This window comes from Mus caroli, chromosome 2 (assembly GCF_900094665.2).
Source record: "Mus caroli chromosome 2, CAROLI_EIJ_v1.1, whole genome shotgun sequence".
In the NCBI taxonomy this organism is placed as follows: Eukaryota; Metazoa; Chordata; class Mammalia; order Rodentia; family Muridae; genus Mus; species Mus caroli.
In genome coordinates this window covers 144,359,707-144,379,255 of record NC_034571.1, presented here as the reverse complement: position 1 = coordinate 144,379,255, position 19,549 = coordinate 144,359,707, and the positions used below count along the sequence as shown (strand labels likewise).

General features: G+C 45.2%; 1 protein-coding gene across 1 annotated transcript; it reads left to right on the top strand.

Moving 5' to 3' along the window:
• The first annotated feature begins 11,056 nt into the window (after positions 1-11,056).
• Positions 11,057-15,452, top strand: Defb126 (defensin beta 126). The gene is made up of 2 exons (XM_021179563.1): positions 11,057-11,114; positions 15,007-15,452. Exons 1-2 carry the CDS (start codon positions 11,057-11,059, stop codon positions 15,450-15,452), a joined length of 504 nt encoding a protein of 167 aa, XP_021035222.1.
• The last annotated feature ends 4,097 nt before the right edge of the window (positions 15,453-19,549 follow it).

The window sequence follows — 19,549 nt, the reverse complement described above, 5'->3', positions numbered from 1 at the left end:
TGCTGGGATTAAAGGTGTGCGCCACCATGCCCGGCTCATGTACAATTTTTAAGGTATTTTCTTTTATGTATGTGGGTGTTTTTGCCTGAAGGATGTCTATGCACCACATGCATGCAGTACCCATGGAAGCCATAAGAGGGCATCAGATCTCCAGGAACGTGGTGTAAACAAACAGTTGAGAGAGAGGCCATGCGGTGCTAGAACCTGGATCTTCTAGAAGGGGCGCCATCGATCTTAAGCTCTTAACCACCGGGCCATCTCTCCAGCCTCATGTGCAATTTATAGTTTAAGTTCTGGGAGTCAGAAGTGCTAAATGGGCCTTTTGAGCTAAAATCGGTTGCTACTAGAAAATAAAAACATCTTTTTCTTTCTGCTTTGACCACTGCCTGCATGCCTTGGTTCTGGGGCTCCCTTCTCTGACTTACATTTCTATCATTGCCTGTCAGTCTCCGTCTCTCGTTTATCTCATCAGCACACCCAGGACCTGTGACTGGCAGTCCTCAGCTGTGTGCTTTGAAAGTGGATGCACCCTCGAGCCTCCCTCCCCTACCCCTTCATAGGCTCATAGATTTTAACACTTGGCTCCTTTTTGATAGTTCTGTTTGGGGGCGGTTATGGATCCTTTAGGAAGTGGAGCATGGGCCTTTGAGAGTTTGTAGCCTTGCGACTTTCAGGTAGCTCTGACTTCTGCTGTGCTAACAAATGGAGACGAGCCAGCTTCCTGCTCTGGCAGTCTGCTGCTGTGCTGTCCTCTCCATTATCACATCTCCTCTGGGACTGTAGCCAAATAAACTTTCTTTCACAAGCTGCTTTTGATCATGATGTGCTATTAGATTTTTTTTTTAAGTAACTAGTACAGAAACTGGTACCAGAGGGCTGTTGTTTTTTTGAGGAATGTGGAAGACTTCAGGACTTTATACTAAAAAAGCGAAGAGCACACTTACCACCTGTCATCAAAGCTCTTCTATCTCCGGCATCTTCTCATGGATGGAGGCACAAACACGCAGCTCTGCCCTTGAAGTGCAGGGATGTTACTCAGCCCCTGAGATGTGCCCAAAGGCCATCAGCACAATGAGATCGTGGTGTTCTAAGAAAGGGATGGTTGGCTGGCCCTACCGAACGTGCCGGATTTGTTGAAGAACACAGCATGCTGTATGAGAAGACCTGAAGCATAAACATATTCTTGGAATCTCTGGCTTTTGTTTCATTTTGGTTGTTTTCCCTTATTACCTTGGGTCAGGTTGTGCTGTGGAAATGACAGATTGGGAGCAGTGGCTTGTACATATAGCCCATTTCTCCAAACTCCTACACACACAGTTGTAGAATGGGATGCAATTATTAGCAGTTTTAGTCAAGTAGTGTAGTTTCACCAGGGTTTCTAGAAGGATCCTTAAAGGAAGGGTAGGGAGCTCGGCACGTGACTGTAATCCCAGCACGCAGGAAGCTGAGAATAGAGGATGAGAAGCTGGGGTCTAGCCTGGGCTACAAAGGAAACCAGGGAGACACAGGTTCAAGTGGCAACTCCCTGCTGTCTGTCTCGTCTCTGCGTGGTCCGATGATGGAGGCAAAGCTGTCTACAGTGATGGCGAGGATGCGTAAGCACATAAGAGGAGAAGAGAAGGCTTCCAGCATGATAAAGATATTTAAATCGCTGTACTTGTGCCTTATGAGACAAATAGAACCTGGGTTTGTAGAGGACATAATTTTTATCTTTTAGTGTTTTACGACATATACAGCAGTGCCTCCCAACTGCTGAACCATGGAAATTAAGTAGGGTGTGTTGACAGAACTTGTCTTTTCTTAAATTCAAAAGAGGGAGTTTTTTTTCCTTTTGTAAAAAAAGATTTGTTAATTAATTAATTAATTTACTTATATATGAGTACACTGTTGCTGTTTTCAGACACACCAGAAGAGGGCATTGGATCCCATTACAGATAGTTGTGAGCCACCATGTAGTTGCTGGGAGTTGAACTCAAGACCTCTGGAAGAGCAGTCGGTGATCTTAACCTCTGAGCCATCTCTCCAGCCTGCTTCTCTTCTTTCTTTCTTTATTTATTTTAAGATAGCTTTTTAGTGTGTCCAAATTGATGTGGAACTCATTGGTTAGCCTCGTTTGAATTCACAATCCTGCCTCAGCCTCTCAAGTGACAGGATCACAGGTGTGTACCTGTGGCTACAAGAAGACCTTTCTAACTGGAAATGCTTATTATGTCACAGGAGGAAAATAGCTCAAGAACTCTAAGAAGAATCCTGGTAAATATAAGGGGTGGAGATGAAAAGGGATGTTTTCAAAAGAACATAACAGCTCCTAAGAGCAACGGATATAGATAGAATAACTGACAAAACTTTAAAGCCTACTTATTTTTGAAAAGGCTCAGTGAGATCCAAGGGGTTGTGGGAAGATAATATGGGATATGAATACAAATTCAACATAGATAGAGTGTTATAGTGGGGGTGAAAAAGACGCGCCGTCTCTCTGGGCCACTGAGCATGCAAGCACTGTAGGGTTAGAGAGAACCCAAGCAGATCCCAATCTGTCTCTCAGGTGCAGGTCACTACCTTCAGGCCCCTCCAAATAATAGTGACAAGCTGAAGTAATAAATATTTATTTTAAAAATATAATAAATGGGATATAGAAGAGTAAGACAGAAGTCTGGAAGACATGAGAGTGAGTTGTCAGGTGATCCAGGAAGAGACCTTCTGCAATCCAGTGACCAATTAATTACAGCAGAAAGGACCATCGGGAAGGAAAGCCATACTCTCTCCAGTAACATCACTAGTCGGAATCTTCAGTTGCTACAAGAAGCAGATGTCAAACTGCCTTCCCCCAACCATGTGGGAAGTGAGCTTTCACTGGCCCTGGTGTGAAATGATTCTAATGGAATAAATGGATTTGCTAAGGAATAGTTTCTTCAGAAGAAATCCTGGGAGCAAGGGGGGAAGCTGACTCAGCCAAACAGAGCTGTTTCTTGAGGTCGATGCCAATAGCGATCATTTGACCAAACTGAAGTGGCCGTCAGGAGGCATGCTCACATGGCTGCTTTTGGAATACAAATATGCAGAAATTTATGTAAATATAGAACCTGAATACCTGAAGATAAAGAGAAAAAGATGAAGAGTGTATAGAAAACTCAAAACTTCCCTGATCTTGGTTTAAAAAAAAAAAAAAAGGTATGGGTATTGATGACGTCAGTTCTAGTTTGCTTTCTGTTGTTGTGACAAACACCATGACCAAAGCAGCTTGAGGTGGAAAATGTTTTTTGTTTGGTTGTTTAGTTGTTTTTTTGGTTTTTTTGTTTTGGTTTGGTTTTTGGTTTTTCAAGACAGGGTTTCTCTGTATAGCCCTGGCTGTCCTGGAACTCACTTTGTAGACCAGGCTGGCCTCGAACTCAGAAATCTGCCTGTGCTGGGATTAAAGGCGTGCACCACCACCCCACTGGAGAATGTTATTTTACCTTGCAGGTTACCGTTCATTATGAAAGGAAGCCAGGACAAGAATTCAAGGCAGGAGCCTGAAGTAGAAACCGTGGAAGTGTGCTTGCTATTTGTTGGATTGCTTGCAGGTTCACTTTCAGCTGCCTTTCTTACATAGCCCAGGCCGACCTGCTAGGGATGGCACTGTCCAAAGAATGCTGGGCCTTCCCACATCAATTATCAATAAATAAGACACCTCACAGACATACCCACATGTGGTGGTTTAAATACACTTTGCCCGGTGGCACTATTAGAAGGTATGGCCTTGTTGGAGTAGGTGTGGCCTTGGTAGAGGAAGTGTGTCACTGTGGATGAAGACTTTAAGACCCTCATCCTAGCTTCCTGGAAACCAGTTTTCTCCTGTTTGCTTTCAGATAAGATGTTGAATTCTCAGCTCCTCCCACACCATGCCTGCCCAGATGCTACCATGCTCCTGCCTTGATGATAATGGACTGAATCTCTGAGCCTGTAAGCCAGCCCCAGTTAAATGTCATCCTTATAAGAGTTGCCTTGGTCATGGTGTCTGCTCACAGCAGTAAATCCCTGACTAAGACACCACAGGAAGTAGTTCCTCGGTTGAGATTCCCTCTGTCAAGTTGACAGCTAAGATTAGCCATCTTAGCTCGTGTCTGTCGATGTGACAAAATATCCTGGAAAACAGCAACTAAGGGAGAAGGGGAACTTTTTTCAGCTTCACGGTTCCAGGTTACATTCAATCATTGTGAGAAATGCAAGGCAAGAACTTAAAAGAGCTAATCACATCACACCCACAGTCAGGAGCACAGAGAAATGAGTCCACATGTGCTCACATGATTGCTTGCTAGAGGTCACATCAATTTCTCCATTCATGCAATTCAGGGCATATATCCTTGGATGTAAACAAACTAAATTAATTAGTCAAAAGAAACAGATTTGGGGGCAGGACTAGAGAAATGGCTCAGTGGTTAAGAGCACTGACTGCTCTTCCAGAGGTCCTGAGTTCAATTCCCAGCAATCATATGGTGGCTCACAACCATCTGTAATGGGATCCGATGAACTGTTCTGGTGTGTGTGAAGACAACTACACTGTACTCACATTAATAAAATAAGTAAATATTTTTTTAAAAAAAGAAACAGAAACTGTCCACCGCCACTCGGTGTGGGCAGGGCAGAACACACCCAGAGGCCCAGGCATCATTAAGATAAGCAAGTGGAAAGATGGGAGAGAAAGAGAAGCAGAACGGTGTGTGCAGGATGAAGAGAGGAGGAACTGGAGATTCAAGGGTAGTGAGGAAGAACCTGATGTGAGTAGCCTACACGGCCATCTGAAGCCATGGTGAGGTCCTGGCCCATGCTGTCACCAAGCCGAGAACCATGTCTGAGTCTGTGACCCTGCGGCCCATGGCTCACATTACCACCAAAAGCCATGCAGATGTCCCTGGTCCAAGCTGCTGCCTGTGGCCTTGTTAATGCCCAAGGACTGCATAGAGTAGCCCAGTCCTCACAGGCCACAGCACTTTGGAGGGGGCACAACCCTCATCCAGGGAGCACTACAGAGCTGGCCCTGGAGATATGGCCTTGCCCCTTGCTGGCATAGTACTCCGGTGAACTAGCCCCATCCCTCACCAGGGCTAGGATGCTGGAGAGCTGGCCCTGAGGTCATGAGCTTGAGAAAGCTGGTGAGCTGACCAACTCAGTCACCATCCAGGCCCAGATCCAGGGCTTTGAGTTGGCCCAGCCCAACAACTACCCCATCAGTGAACTCTGGGAGCACTTTAAGGGGCCAGTTTTGCAAAACCAAAGCTGCAGGATCATCATGACACAGGACAACAGCAGGATATCTGAGGGAAGTCCAGATGAACATCTAGTATTTATAGCGCAGAAGAAGCCAGAGGCCTTGAACCTGACCATTGCAATGAATATTTACAAGTAAGGTTGTGTGGACAAAAGGGTGTACTGTGTGACACACTGACACGCACCACAGCTTCCAAAGCAGAGGTTTTTAAAAATTAGTTGCTTTGATTGGATATTTTCTTTATTTACATTTCAAATGTTTTCCCCTTTCCAGGTATCCTCTTCAGAAAGCCCCTATCCCATCCCACCTCCCCCTGCCTCTATGAGGGTGCGCCCCCACCCACCCACGCACTCCCATCCTCCCGCCCTGGCATTCCTCTGCACTGAGGCATTGAACACCCTCAGGCCCAAGGGCCTCTCCTCCCACTCATGTCCAACAAGTCCATCTTCTGTCACATATGTGGCCGGCTCCATGAGTCTGTCCATGTCCAATTCTTTGATTGGTGGTTCAGTCCCCGGGAGCTCCAGGCTGCCTGGCCTGTTGACACTGTAGCTCCCTCCATGGGGCTGCAAACCCCCTCAACTCCTTCAGTCCCTTCTCCAACTCCTCCATCAGGAATGCTCCAACATGTAAGAAGGACACATGCTCCACTATGTTCATAGCAGCCTTATTTATAATAGCCAGAAGCTGGAAACAACCCAGATGTCCCTCAACAGAGGAATGGATGCAGAAAATGTGGTACATTTACACAATGGAGTACTACTCAGCTATTAAAATCAATGAATTTATGAAATTCGCAGGTAAAATTGTGTTTTTTAATTTTTTATATTTTATTTTCTTTTGAAGGGAGGTTGCAAGGACAGAGGACAGCTATGGAGGGATGGGGAGATGGGTGCAATTGGGGTGCATGATGGGAAATTCAGAAAGAACCAAGAAAAAGTTTGAAAGAAAGAGAAAAAGAGAAAGGAAGAAAGGAAGGAAGGGAGGGAGGAAGGGGGGAAGGGAGGGAGGGAGGGAGGGAGAGCAACAGACTGACTGGTCAAGCAGTGGTGGCACATGCCTTTAATCCTAGAATTCAGGAGGCAGAGGCAGATAGATCTCTGTTAAGTTCAGGCAAGTTTCAAGACAGCTAGAGCTACACAGAGAGATCCTGTCTACAAGAAGGAAGAGAAGAAAAAAATAATAAAAATTAAAAATTAAACTAAATTAAACTTTAAAAAGGAGGAGGAGGAGGAGGAAAAACAGACTGGAAAACAAGAAGCCAACTTTGTGCTGCTTACAAGAGGGGGTGGGGGAGGGGCAGACCTTGTCAGTGGGAATGTGAAGCTGAATTCGTCAGTCACTGTAAAGATTAGTGTGGTTGTTTCTCAAAAACAGACAAACTGAGCTCTCCTAGTGGTCCAGGTATCCCAGGGAGATACTATGTTAAATAATCCACATAGCGAAAAGGAATACTTCCTGTGCTGTATGGAAGCTTTTAGAAGTCAACCTACAAATAAGATAAAGCTTGCTGAGGAGGGAGTGATAATAGGTTGGGTTTGATAAGGCGTGCAGATGTGTATACAGAAATAGATCACAGTGAACTACGTTAATATGTACACTTACCAAGTGCTAACTAAAGCACGTTAAGGAGCCGGGCAGTGGTAGCGCATGACTTTAATCCCAGCACTTGGAAGGCAGAGGCCTGCAGATTTCTGAGTTCAAGGCCAGCCTGGTCTACAGAGTGAGTTCCAGGGCAGCCAGGGCTACACAGAGAAACCCTGTCTCGAAAAACAAAACAAAAAAACAAAAATGAAAACAGCAACAACAACAAACACATTAAGGGTTTGCTGTCTTACTCTAAACAGGGTCTCATATAGACAAGCTGACTCGGAAATTGCTATATAACCCAAGTTGGCCCTGGACTTCCATTCTGTCTACCACAGCCTCCAAGAGCTCTCAAGATCACAAGAGTGTGCCACTGTACCCAGACTGTGCTGTATTTTTTAAGATGTATGTATTTTTATTCTATGTGTGGGAGTATTTTGCCTGTATGTATGTGCACCAGGGGCAGTTGGAGGTGAATCTGATCAAGACATAGTATGTACACATATAAAACTGTCTAAGGTAAACAAAAGGTATTCTAAAAAATAAATTTAAATTTTCCATTATATGTTCTAAATCTGTAGAATAAATATATAATTTGCCAACAATGTCTCCTAGTCTGTGGCTTGTCTCTCCATTTTCATGTCTCGTAGGATTTATTTTTAAGAATGATGATATCAGATCATTGGTCCTTTTGAATACACACCTTTGGATCATAGTTTTAAACGTCTTGCTAAACCGAAGGTCACAGAGATTGATATTTTCAGAAGAAAACTTATAGTAAGAAGTTTAGAGGTTTGGGTTCTTTGATGAAACCTAGGTTCAGCACCTTCATTAAGGATTTGAATGGCTGAGAATCAGTTTTAAAAAGTAGTCTTTGAAAAGTTCTTAAGGGTGATTTTTTTTTAATATATATATATATATATATGGATAACTTGCTTGCACTCGTGAACATGTACCACATTTGTGCCTGGTTCCTGAGTCTGCCAGCAGGAGGTGTCAGAGCCACTGGAAGTCGGAGCTGTAGAAGGTTGAGAGCCTCCATGTAGTGATAGGAATTAAACAGAGGTCGTCTGCAAGAATTACACATGCTCTTAATGGCTAATCCACCTCTCCAGTGACTTCATAAATATACAGGTGGTTGGGTCTGCTGACACATGCCTGTAATCCCAGAATTTGGATGGCTGAGGCAGAAAAATGCCGAGTTTGAGGCAGGCCCAATCTACATAGTGAGATCCTATCTCAAACCCAGAAAATAGCATCTTCAATTTATTTGTTTATTTAAAAAAAAAAATCACTTCTGCAGGAGGCCTTTAATTAGCCAACCCTGTTAATGCTAGCACCTTTGTGTGTTGGAGAGGCGTCCAGGCTCCTGTTGCACCCTGGGCCAGGTTTGGAAGAATGTGGATATTGGGACTTTGTTAGGAAAACAGTGGAATGCTCTAAGCACTGCTTAATGGGTCATCCTAGTAGAACCATGGAAGACGGTGGTTCTAAGGGTGATTTGAACTGTGGCTCAAGAGGCTTCAGGGGAGAAGAATTTTAGTATGTTGCCTAAAGATAGTTCTTGTGATATTTTAAATGAAGAATGTGGCGGCTTTTTGCCTTTGTCTAAAGAGCCTGCCTGAGGCTAAAGTTTTGAGATTTAGATTAATAGCATTGGCAAAGGAAATCTTTAAACAGCCTAGAATAGAGTCTGTTGTGTCATAAAAAGAGCAAGCTGAGCAAGGAAAAATACAAACCTATGGTTCAAGGACAAAGTGGGGCACCAGGAAGTGAACCAGAACCAAATCCTGGAGATAAAGGTTAAAGATATTGAATGGAATTAAGGGAGTGATGACCTCAGGCAAGACCCCGCCCAGCTTTCCATCTTGTTAAAAAGGAACTGAAGTACAGTTTAGATCCAGGTATGATGGTTCAGGCCTTTAATCCCAGCACTCAGGAGACAGAAGCACGCAGATCAATTCAAGGTCAGTCTGCTCTAAAGTGAGGTTTCGGCAGTGAAGGAAACAATCAAAACCAGAAAGCTGGTGAAGATATGTATAACTGAACAAGTGGCTCATGTTCCAGCCCCAGCAAACAGGAGAGCTTGGCAGCTTCAGCCACGTGGTTCTGGCTTTAGAGTCAAGGATAGGAGAAAGGCATTATGGAATCTCCCTCAGTGACTAAGGAAAGCTACTGAGGCCAGGCATATGTCAGGGATGTCCCTGTGTGGAGGCCAGAGAGGCCATTGTGGGAAGCCTGGATTGCCTTTAAGACCCCAAGATGTTGGAGATGGCACAGCCATGGGATACCTGCAGAGGAAAGCTGCTAGCAGGGAGTGGAACCAGCCCAGGAGAAAGCAGTTTGTTGCAGTCAAGCATTTTGACATCAGACACGGAGCCATAGAGTTTGGAGTTTGTCTAGATGGTTTTGGGTCTTACTTGGGTCTAATATTTCTTTACTATGCTCCCTTCCTTACATCTTGGAACAGTAATGTATATCCTGTGCCACAGCCTTGTTGGAGAAAGTGTGTCATTTGGGGGCAGGCTTTGAGAGCGTCTCTGCTCAGGCTATGCCCACGGTGGCACACAGTCTCGTTCTTCTGCCTGCAGATGAAGATGTAGAACTCTCAGCTCCTTCTCCAGCACCATGTCTGCCTGCAGGCTGCCATGCTTCCTACCATGATGATAATGAACTAAATCTCTAAAACTGTAAGCCAGTTTCAATAAATGTTTCTTTTATTAACGTGTGGTGGTTGTGGTGTCTCTCACAGCAATGAAGCCCTAGCAGAAACAATCATAAAGACTTTGCTTGAAGAGTACCTTAGATTTTCTATGTGCACATATACAGAAGAACCTGTCATTTCTAGGGGTACAATTCTGCACGCACACACAGAGCCCATTTTCCAGTATTTTAAATGGGAAAATATATGAAATTTTTTATACAAAAAAAAAAAAATCTGAAACCTGTTTCCAGAAATGTAACAAAAACATAAATAAATACCCAAAGAGAATCGATGGCATGTTTTAAAGGGATACACAAATCACTGTGGGCGTCTCTCTCACCGCTGCCAAAACTCATCTTCACAACTCCTTCCTACTGATGATGGGTGAGATTTTCAAAGTCTTTCCATATTTCCAAGGTCCTACAAATGATAGACTCTGACTCTAGACTTGTCTTACACGTTGCCTAGTTAAATGTGGATTCTTAATGTGGCTGGAGATTTTCTGGGGCCAGAAAAAAAAAAAAGGCCCAGCTTGTAAGAACACTTGCCACACAGACAAGATGACCTGAACCCAACCCTCAGAGCCCATGATCAACTCCCCCAAACTTGTACTCTGACCTCCTCCCATGAGCCAAGGCTCCCACATCATATTATACATACATGCATCATATACATGCAATGATGATAATAATAATTGGGTCGGATAGATGGTTCTGCAGTTAAAGGGCCTTGCAGCTATTGCAGAAGATCTGGGTTTGGGTCCCAGAACACACGCATGTTGGCTCCTTTGACCCTTCTTCTGACTTCTGCAACAAGCTCCTGTGACCACGTGGTACACATAAATATACTCAAGCTACACACACACACACACACACTGAGCATTAAATAAACATAGATATTTTAAAATAAACTTTAATTTTGAAAAGACTATCTCAGTTCCCAGATCATCCACAGAGGGGTCACTTGCTCAATTAATAGACTGTAGCTTCGATTCTTCTCTGTGAAAAATGGGGTAAAGAAAAGAACCACGCGCATATATAGATACAGATAGCGATGCCGAATTTATATGCAGAAAAGCACAATACATATAAAGACTCAGTGCTTCAGAAGAGCAGACGGACACATGAACAGACAGTGTATACCCTGCAGTGAGCTGAGCCCTCTGCTAACACAGGCGACTGTGAAACCCTCGGGTGTAACTCACCAGCCATGAGAGTGTCATAGAAATGCCTCCTACAGTTCTTGCCTGTAAGTCACCCAGTGCTTTAATAGAGCTCACACCTCGGAGCCTTCCTGCTTCCCCGAAGGCATGGCTAGTGCAGGCCTCTGGGTGGTGCTTTCTCAATCAAAGCTGCTGGCCAATAGACTGAGGTCATGGTTGACACAGTAGCCTTTATTCTTCTGCTCTACTGGCTGAGCCCAGGCTCCTCCTAAGGTGACAGTAAAGATCTGCATTCAGAGACATACTGCCTGAGAGTCTTGGACTCCATAGAACCTACTGCCTACTGACGGGAGCCATGAAGTCCCTACTGTCTACTCTTATGATCATTATGTTCCTGGCCCATTTGGTCACAGGTAAATGCAAACTCTTGGGGAGAAGGAAACACTAGTCAGCCTAGAACAGGACCTTCCACATGAGTCCCTAACGTCCAGTGAACTGTGGAGCGGGGTCTTCGCTGGGAGGGAGCTAAGGTTGCTCAAGGTTCTCCAAGGACAGCCTGCTCTGTGATTGAAGCTTGGGGAAAAGGAACGGGAACCTAGGACTATTCCCAACAGAGGCAGAGGAGCTGTGGCATCTAGAGTCCCCTGACCTGTCACTTGGGGCCAGTCTTGTTGATGTCACTTTGAGGGCCATGAGGACGTCTCCATGGTATTACTTCCCTGCTCCTCTTTGGTTTTGTAGTCCTGGTTCCTGATTATAGAACTGGAATGATAGATAAGGGGAGACATAGCTGATGTGTGGGTATGGGGAGCCATAGGAGACTGTACAGGACAGCTCTGTCTACATGGGCATTCTCCTTTCTTCAGGTTGGTGGGTTGGTTTTGAGTCAGGCTCCTGCTGTGCAGACCAGGCAAGCCTTGAGCTTGTGATCTTCTTGCCCCTGCTTCTGAAGTTCTGGGGTTACAGGTGCACACCACCACACTCTGCTAGTTGTGTTTTGCTTCGTTAATTAACTTACATATTTTTGAGACATGGCCCACTCTATGACCTAATCTAGCCTCAAGCTCACCATCTGCCCACCTCTGCCTCCTGGGTGCTGAGCTTTGCGGCATGTGGCACTGCCATGGCTTTTATTTTATTTCATTTTTGCAGAGTTAAGGCTCACACTCAGAGCTTGCTCTTGTTAAGCTTCTGACCTTGGGCTACACCTGCAGCATCTCTTCACTCAGAGACAGGGTTTCTCTGTATATCTCCAGCTGTCCTGGAACTCACTTTGTCGACCAGCCTGGCCTCAAACTCAGAAATCTGCCTGCCTCTGCCTCCCAAGTGCTGGGATTAAAGCCGTGCACCACCACTGCCTGGCTGCATTTCTTCACTCTTAATTGGCATGCAATTATACATATTTGTGGAGTGTAACATGATGTTTTTATACAATTCATAATGAAATAGATCAAATAAAGAGTAGCTAGAATATAGTATCTATTACTGTAAGCATCACATAAACACTCACCATAAACATTCATATCCTTTGTAGTGGGAACACTCAGAACCCTCTCCCCACTGTATTGATGCACACAGCACATTGTTATGAAGACCAGTTCTCCTACTGAACAACCGTATACAATCTGCCTCTCTGTGACTCTATAGTTTATAGCCACAAAACCTGAACAAAAACCAAGAAGTGTTTTAGCAATAAAGAAACTTGGCAACCCTTTATCTCTACTAACACTTCTAAACATTATGACCAGCAGATATACATCTGTAACCTGCTTCCTATCCTTTGCTCTTGATTAGCGTGTATTAATTGTACAGAATAACTTGGCTTTCTGAATTCCCAGATTATCAACAGAATGGCAAACTGCTCAACCAGTAAACAATAGCATAGAGTTTTCTCTGAAAAAAAATGCAAAGAATCCACTTATGCACATATGTAGCCCCAGCTGTCTAGATTGCATGTGCAGAAGAGACCAGTACGCGGTAAACAGTCACAGAACAGGGAGAGGGCTGGACAGAGAGCTTCCTCTGTCTCTATAAGTTTCATCAGTTCCATCAATCCAAGACTTTTATTTTGTCTACATCAATTGGCAAGTTTGTAGTTTTAATTCTTCTATGTCATTTTCTTACAACATTATTCTGCTATCTGTTATAGACAGCCACTTGGAGAGCCCCTTCTTGTGCTACTATGGTGGTTTGTAGTGTAGATCATTGTAAATAACACCACACAATTTGACTGTGTGCATCGCTGGGAACTTCCCTGACCCTATAGGCAAAGACTGGGAGTTCTATTGCTCTGTCCAAGGGGGTCATTTCTCTTCTATCACCTGGCCTGTCTGCTGCTAATGGAAATAGATTACAAGAGTTGCATGTTTTACTTTTCTGCTTCAGATTCCCTACAAGTGTTAAAAGACATTTTCTATTTCTATTATTTAAATAGCTTATAAAATGTTTGTTGCCTCTAAGACTTTTATTTAAGAGACAAAGTTTTCTTTTTTGCAGGACACTCCTCTAGTCCTCGGAGGAGGGTGAGCAGCTAATAAGATCTATGACCAGTGATTTGTTCAATGGAGCAGGATGCTGCTCCACTGACTGTCAACCACACACATCCATCCACGGGACCTCTTGTCTCTGGCTCTGGCTCTGGCTCTGGCTCTGGCTCTGGCTCTGGCTCTGGCTCTGGCTCTGGCTCTGGCTCTGGCTCTGGCTCTGGCTCTGGCTATTTTTCTTCATTTGCTGGCTGCTTTGCCGCCCCCACTCTCTGATCTTAAGGTTTCTAGACTTTACCTTCTTGTTCATTATCTTATTCCAAAAATCTTGCCAAGTTCTTGATTGACCTCAGGAATGAGTTAAGGCACAAAAGGTGAGGTAGGGACTAGTCTCAGAATCTCTTTCTGATCCTTATACATTCCAACACATATTGTGGTAGTCCACAGTTACATACGATGTGGGCATACACATAGGTACCCCGAAGAGGAGTCTCTCTAATAAACATATTCCTCACCATCAGTTGCAAGGGTCACTCCTATAGTCTCAGTACTCAGGAAACTGAGGCAAGCTAGCCTGAGCTACATAGTGAAATGTCTCAAAACCACAATAACAAAAATTATAGAATGCACTTACAGCTCAGTACACATAGAGGTATATACAGAAAGAGATAGTTATAGAGTTCATTATATAAATATGCAAGGAATTTGTATGCTTATCTTTCCAAAATCATCTGCACTTTAGAATATTTATTTTCTATTTTATGTTTGTGTGCTTGTTTGCTTGTGTGCATGTGGACTACCAGGGTGCAGTACCCATAGAGGCCAGAAGAGGGTGTCAGATCCCCTGGAACTGGAGTTAGACACCTGTGACCTGCCATGTGGTTATTGGAAACTGAACCCTGATTCTCTGCCAGAGCAGCACTGAGCCCTCTCTCCAGACCCGAAGTGTCTGCTTCTAACAAGGCAATGTGTAAGACAAGTCTAGAGTCAGAGTCTATCATTTGTAGGACCTCGGAAATGTGGAAAGACTTTGAAAATAGCACCCATCATCAGCAAGATGTGTGTTTTGGCAACGGTGAGAGAGATGCCCACAGTCCCACAGTGATTTGTGTAATCTCTCTCTCTCTCTCTCTCTCTCTCTCTCTCTCTCTCTCTCTCCCTGCCCCCCACTGTTTGTTTTTCGAGCAGGGTTTCTCTGTATAGCCCTGGATGTCCTGGAACTCACTCTGTAGACCAGGCTGGCCTCAAACTCAGAAATCTGCCTGCCTCTGCCTCCCAAGTGCTGGGATTAAAGATGTGTGCCACCACTGCCCAGCTTGCATTCCCTTTTAAGATGTGCCATTTCTTCTCTTTGGGTATTTATTTGCTTTTGTTACATTTCAGGAAACAGATTTCAAAAAAAAATTTTTAAATAAAAATTTTCATATATTTTTCCCATTTAAAATACTGGAAAATGGGCACCATGAGGGTGTGCAGAATTCTAGCTCTAGATATGACAGGTCCTTCTGTATATGTGCACATAGGAAATCTAATTTTCTCTTCAGAGAAAGTTTACTTGATTAAGAAAACTAGAACAGCAGTTGGCTAGAGCCTAGGGGAAACAGTGCTCAGAAGGCAGATGCTGTTGTTCCTGGATTTTTGAGACAGAGTCTCTCTATATATAGCCTGTGCTGTCCTGGAACTTCTGTAGTCCAGACTAGCCTGGAACTCACAGAGATCTGTCTGTCTCTGCCTTTGCCTCAAGGCCACCAAGCCATGACTTGGCATGGTTTCAGCCGTCTGTTCAGTACCTGGGCTTGATGGCTTTCTTTCCTCCCTACAGGTGGCTGGTATGTGAAAAAGTGTGCAAACACATTGGGCAACTGCAGGAAAATGTGCAGAGATGGGGAGAAGCAGACGGAACCTGCAACGAGCAAATGTCCCATAGGAAAACTGTGCTGTGTTCTGGACTTCAAAATTAGTGGTCATTGTGGGGGCGGTGGACAGAATTCAGATAATCTTAACACAGAAGTGGGGGATCAAGGGAGCCAGGCAAAGGCCAGCACTGCTGCAATGGTTGGCACTGCTGCAATGGCCGGCGCTCCCGCAAAGACCAGCGCTCCCGCAAAGACCGGTGCTCCCGCAAAGACCAGCGCTCCCGCAAAGGCCAGCAATCCCACAAAGGCCAGCACTGCCGCAATGGCCAGCAATCCCGCAAAGGCCAGCCCTCCTGCACAGGCCAGCACTCCCGCACAGGCCAGCACTCCCACAAAGGCCAGCTCTACCTGAACACCACTGCCTCTTGTCTCCTGACCTAATATCCCCGGTTGATTAAAGCCAAGAGGCCTAAGCCAGTGTTGATTTCCTCTCTAAAGCCCTTTCCCACAATGCTGCCTTTCAGCCACGTTTGCCAAGTCACCCTGCCTCCACACTTGTGGCAGTTCCAGGTTGGGGATACAAATTAGAGAGAGGTGGGCCATAAGAGGGGTTAGTCTCCAAGCCCCACTGAGGGCTGAGAAGTAGAAGCCTGACATAGAACAAGTACAGAGCAAGTACAGACCTTCAGTATGTCCCTGGCCAGGAGAGGTAAGCTTTATTGTACAGGAAGTTTAGGGAAGGGCGATGCAGACGCTGGGCCTTACACTCCTTCCTGTCCCAGGGAGCAACAGGAGCAACCTAGGGTATATGATCCAGCATACAAAGGCACTAGGGACTGGCAAATTGGAGATCTCCTGAGAAAGCGATTTTCTATGAATTAAAGGCCATATTTTCTTTGTTTGAGATAGGATCTCACTATGTAGACAGAACCAGCCTGAAACATGGGGTTTCTCAGTGTCAGCCCTCCATACACTGAGATGACAGGCCTGCGCCTCCAGACTGAACCACCTATATATTTATGAAGTGATTGGAACTACCAAAAAGTGCCTGCAGGGCCTGGAGAGGTGGTTTGGCATCGCTCTGGCTGAGAGCCAGTGTTCAGTTCCCAGCACCCACACGGCAGCTCCCAACCTTCTGCAACTCTCCTTCCAGTGGCTCTGACTCTGTCTTCTGGCCTCTGTGTGAACAAGGCACTAATGTGGCGCACATACATGAAAGCAAGCCAAACAGGCATACATATAAAAAAAAAAATTTTTTTTGAAGAATTACCTAAAGAATTCTTTGAAGAGTCCTTTCATATGTTTGACTTCCTACACCGATCCAGGTTCTGAGACAGTAGCTCACATACCAGAAGAACAAAGGAATTCTAAATATTAGGGACCTGAGACACTGTGGCGTTATCTAATCATTTTCTATCCCTTGGGAATTCTGAATTTTAGCTTTTAGCTTAGGTAGGAAGAGATACCAAGGACTTTGGCGTGACCTGAAGACTGAGCAAGATACTCACCTTGAGTAACAGGGTTTCCTAAGTGCAGACCCGGGAGAATCCCAGGGCGATCCTCCTGTTCCTCCTTCCTCAGCAACCGCTGGATAAAGAGCAAGAAGTGCAGTCCGCTGCACTTTCGGGGCACCTGCGGTCGGGTTGTCATGTCTGCCTGTTAATCTTTCTGATTACTTGAGGATGACAGGATGGGACTAGGCGTGTTCCATCCTTGCCATAGTAACGCACTTCTAACTTTAAAAGGGGTGAGGGAGCTAGGAAGAGTCTCGGTAAAAGCATTTGGTGTGGAAACACGAGTTCTGTTCCCCAGGCTCCATAAAAAGACCTGGCATGGGCACAGGAGCACTTATAACCCAGCGTTGTGGGGAGGAGCAGAGGCAGGAGGATTGCTTGGGCTTTGGGGTCAGTGAGAGACCCTAACTCCAAGGAATAAGATGTAAATGATAGACTCAGTGTCCTCTAGCTTCCACGTGGGCATATAGGCACTGTGACAAAACACACACACACATGATTAGTTTATCCTCTGACTTCCTAAGAAAACAAAGATTTACTGTAGTCGCCTAACAGTGGAAGAAAAACGATGGGCACAGGGGTCATCTCCAATATGGATGAGTCTGTGAGTTCTATTAGTGTATAGTCACTTGAGCCTGGTTCAGTTACTAATAGATCTAGATGCATCCTGTCCTCTCTAAGGCCTGTCTCTGGGGGTTATTACCAAAGCCTCCCACGTTTTGCTCTGTACTCCTTTCACAATTAAGGATTCTTCTCCTACAGGGTAAGCCAGAGTTGCTCTTTTGAAACACAAATCTAACCACTAATCCCTCACTGGCATCTCTGCCTCAAACATCCGGACCAACTTCCCAGTCCCACCCCCTCACCCACTGTGCTCAAAACCGTCATGGCTCCTGCAGTTCTTCTTCCTAGTCCTCTCCACAAAGCAGCGTGAGTTTTAATGCACACCTCACCTTGGGATTGATTTGCTATTGGCTTCATCTCTTTCCACTTACGCCTGCCTGGGGGGTGGGGGGCGGGGGGTGGGCTCGGGGGGGGTGGGCTCGGAGGTTCTTGTCATTCTTGTTAGCAACATAGATAACCACACTGTAGAATGAATGCTGCCACTTCTGAGGTTCCATTACTGTAACTACTCTGCAAGTTTACATCAGCCTATTACACTCTATATCTGCTCATGACATTTGTCTAATAACGGGAACCATTTTTTTCTCGTCATGCCCTAACTAAAATTTGTACTAATTTTTTTCTAATTTTTAAAATTTTGTATGTGCACAGGTAATGTGTGGGTATCAGAAGAATCCAGCAAATGGTGCCAGATACCTTGGAGCTGCCTGATGTGGGTGCTGGGAACTGAACTCAGGCCCTTCTGCAAGAGAAATGTGCACACTAGTGATTCAGCCATCTCTCCTGCCCTTAAAGATTATATTTTTATAACTTATTTTTGTTTTTAATCGTGTGCCTCTGTGTGAGAGAGAGAGAGTGAGTGTGTGAGCTCACAGAAGACAGAAGAGGGAGTCAGATCCCTGGAACTGGAGTCACAAGCAGTTGTGAACCATCCAACCCAGGTGCTGGGAACAAACTCAAGCCTTCTGGATGAGCTGTGTATTGTTCAGGATTCTCTAGAGCAATGGAACTGATAGAATGAATCTAGCTATCAAAGGGGTATTTATTGGAGTAGATTACAGGCCAGCAGTGGCTATCTCCCGGTGGGAAATTCAAGAATCTGATCGTTGTTCAGTCCATGAGGCTGCATGTCTCAGTTACTCTTCAGTCTGTGTTGGAATCCCAAGGAAGGGTTGCCTCAACGGAAAGAGAGAGGAACTTGCCAGCGAGAGGGAGGGCAAGCAGGCAAGAAGCCTTTTATGTGGGCTGCCACCAGAAGGTGTGACCCAGATCTCCTGTGACTCTTCCAACCTCAAATGATGGAAATTGAGTACGGGTCTCCCCACCTTAAATAATCCAATCAAGAAAGATCCCACACAGGCATATCCGGCTGCCTGGGTTTTCACTGATGCCAGGTGTGGTTGGGTTGGTAACCAAGATGGTTCATCATGTACAGTATGTCCTTTCAGCCTCTGTGCCATGTCGTCAGACCCACGGATTCTGCATTCAGTCTCACTGATGAAGTAACTTGCCGTTCTTCATTGCCCCAAAGATCTTGGGTGTCACTGAAAGCTTACTTTCACTTAATGTAGATCTTCCCCTTGAAAAGAAGTGTCTGTGTCCTTCTAAAGATATAGCTATGCTCGATGTCAGTACATGTGTAACAACTGGTAGGACAATATTTCCTCCTCTACCCGTGGCTGTCTTTGTGGACAGAACTCATAAACTCACACAACAGGATGGGCAATGAAAACAGGCCACTTCAGAGAGAAGGGCAGTAGGGAAAGAAAGCATGTGGGTTTTGAAGATCAAACATATCTAGGGTCAGTTCTCTGTCGAATCAGATGTTTGCTTTTAGACTAGGGGCCAGTGATGTCCCATCTCTGGACATGTCTTTTTGAACATGAAGACTATTTGCTCCCACTGAAGGCACTTTGAGAATTACAGAAGTGGTGTATACTGCAGGGACTCAGTTACGGCTAATTGCTCATCCCTGGATGAGGGTTAACAAGAACTTTCCCGAGAGCCCTGCCTGTTGGACCATGGCTGCTCTGCGTGGGTATGTGTGATAATAAGCCATGTTTCACCTACGGGCAATGCATTACCATGCAGAAGAGCGTGAGAGGTGAAGATCGCAGGCTCTCTTTGAACAGCCAGATGCTCTTATAAGGCTCTTGGGGGCACTTGATGTGCTTGCTCCAAGTGGATTTTACTGCCTCAAAAAATACCTTAGGCCTGCGATCACTTTGACTGTGGGTAGCGACTCTAAGCTAAGGACTAATAACAGCCTCTTGTCTTCTTGCCCCGAGTCCCACCCTTCCTCTTGCCCCGAGTCTCACCCTTCCTCTTGCCCCGAGTCCCACCCTTCCTCTTGCCCCGAGTCTCACCCTTC

Excerpts from the sequence above, each read along its gene's own strand:
- Defb126 (XM_021179563.1), top strand. The coding sequence starts at position 11,057 with ATGAAGTCCCTACTGTCTACTCTTATGATCATTATGTTCCTGGCCCAT. Across the intron at positions 11,115-15,006 it reads CCTGGCCCATTTGGTCACAG|GTGGCTGGTATGTGAAAAAG; the intron begins GTAAATGCAAAC and ends TCCTCCCTACAG.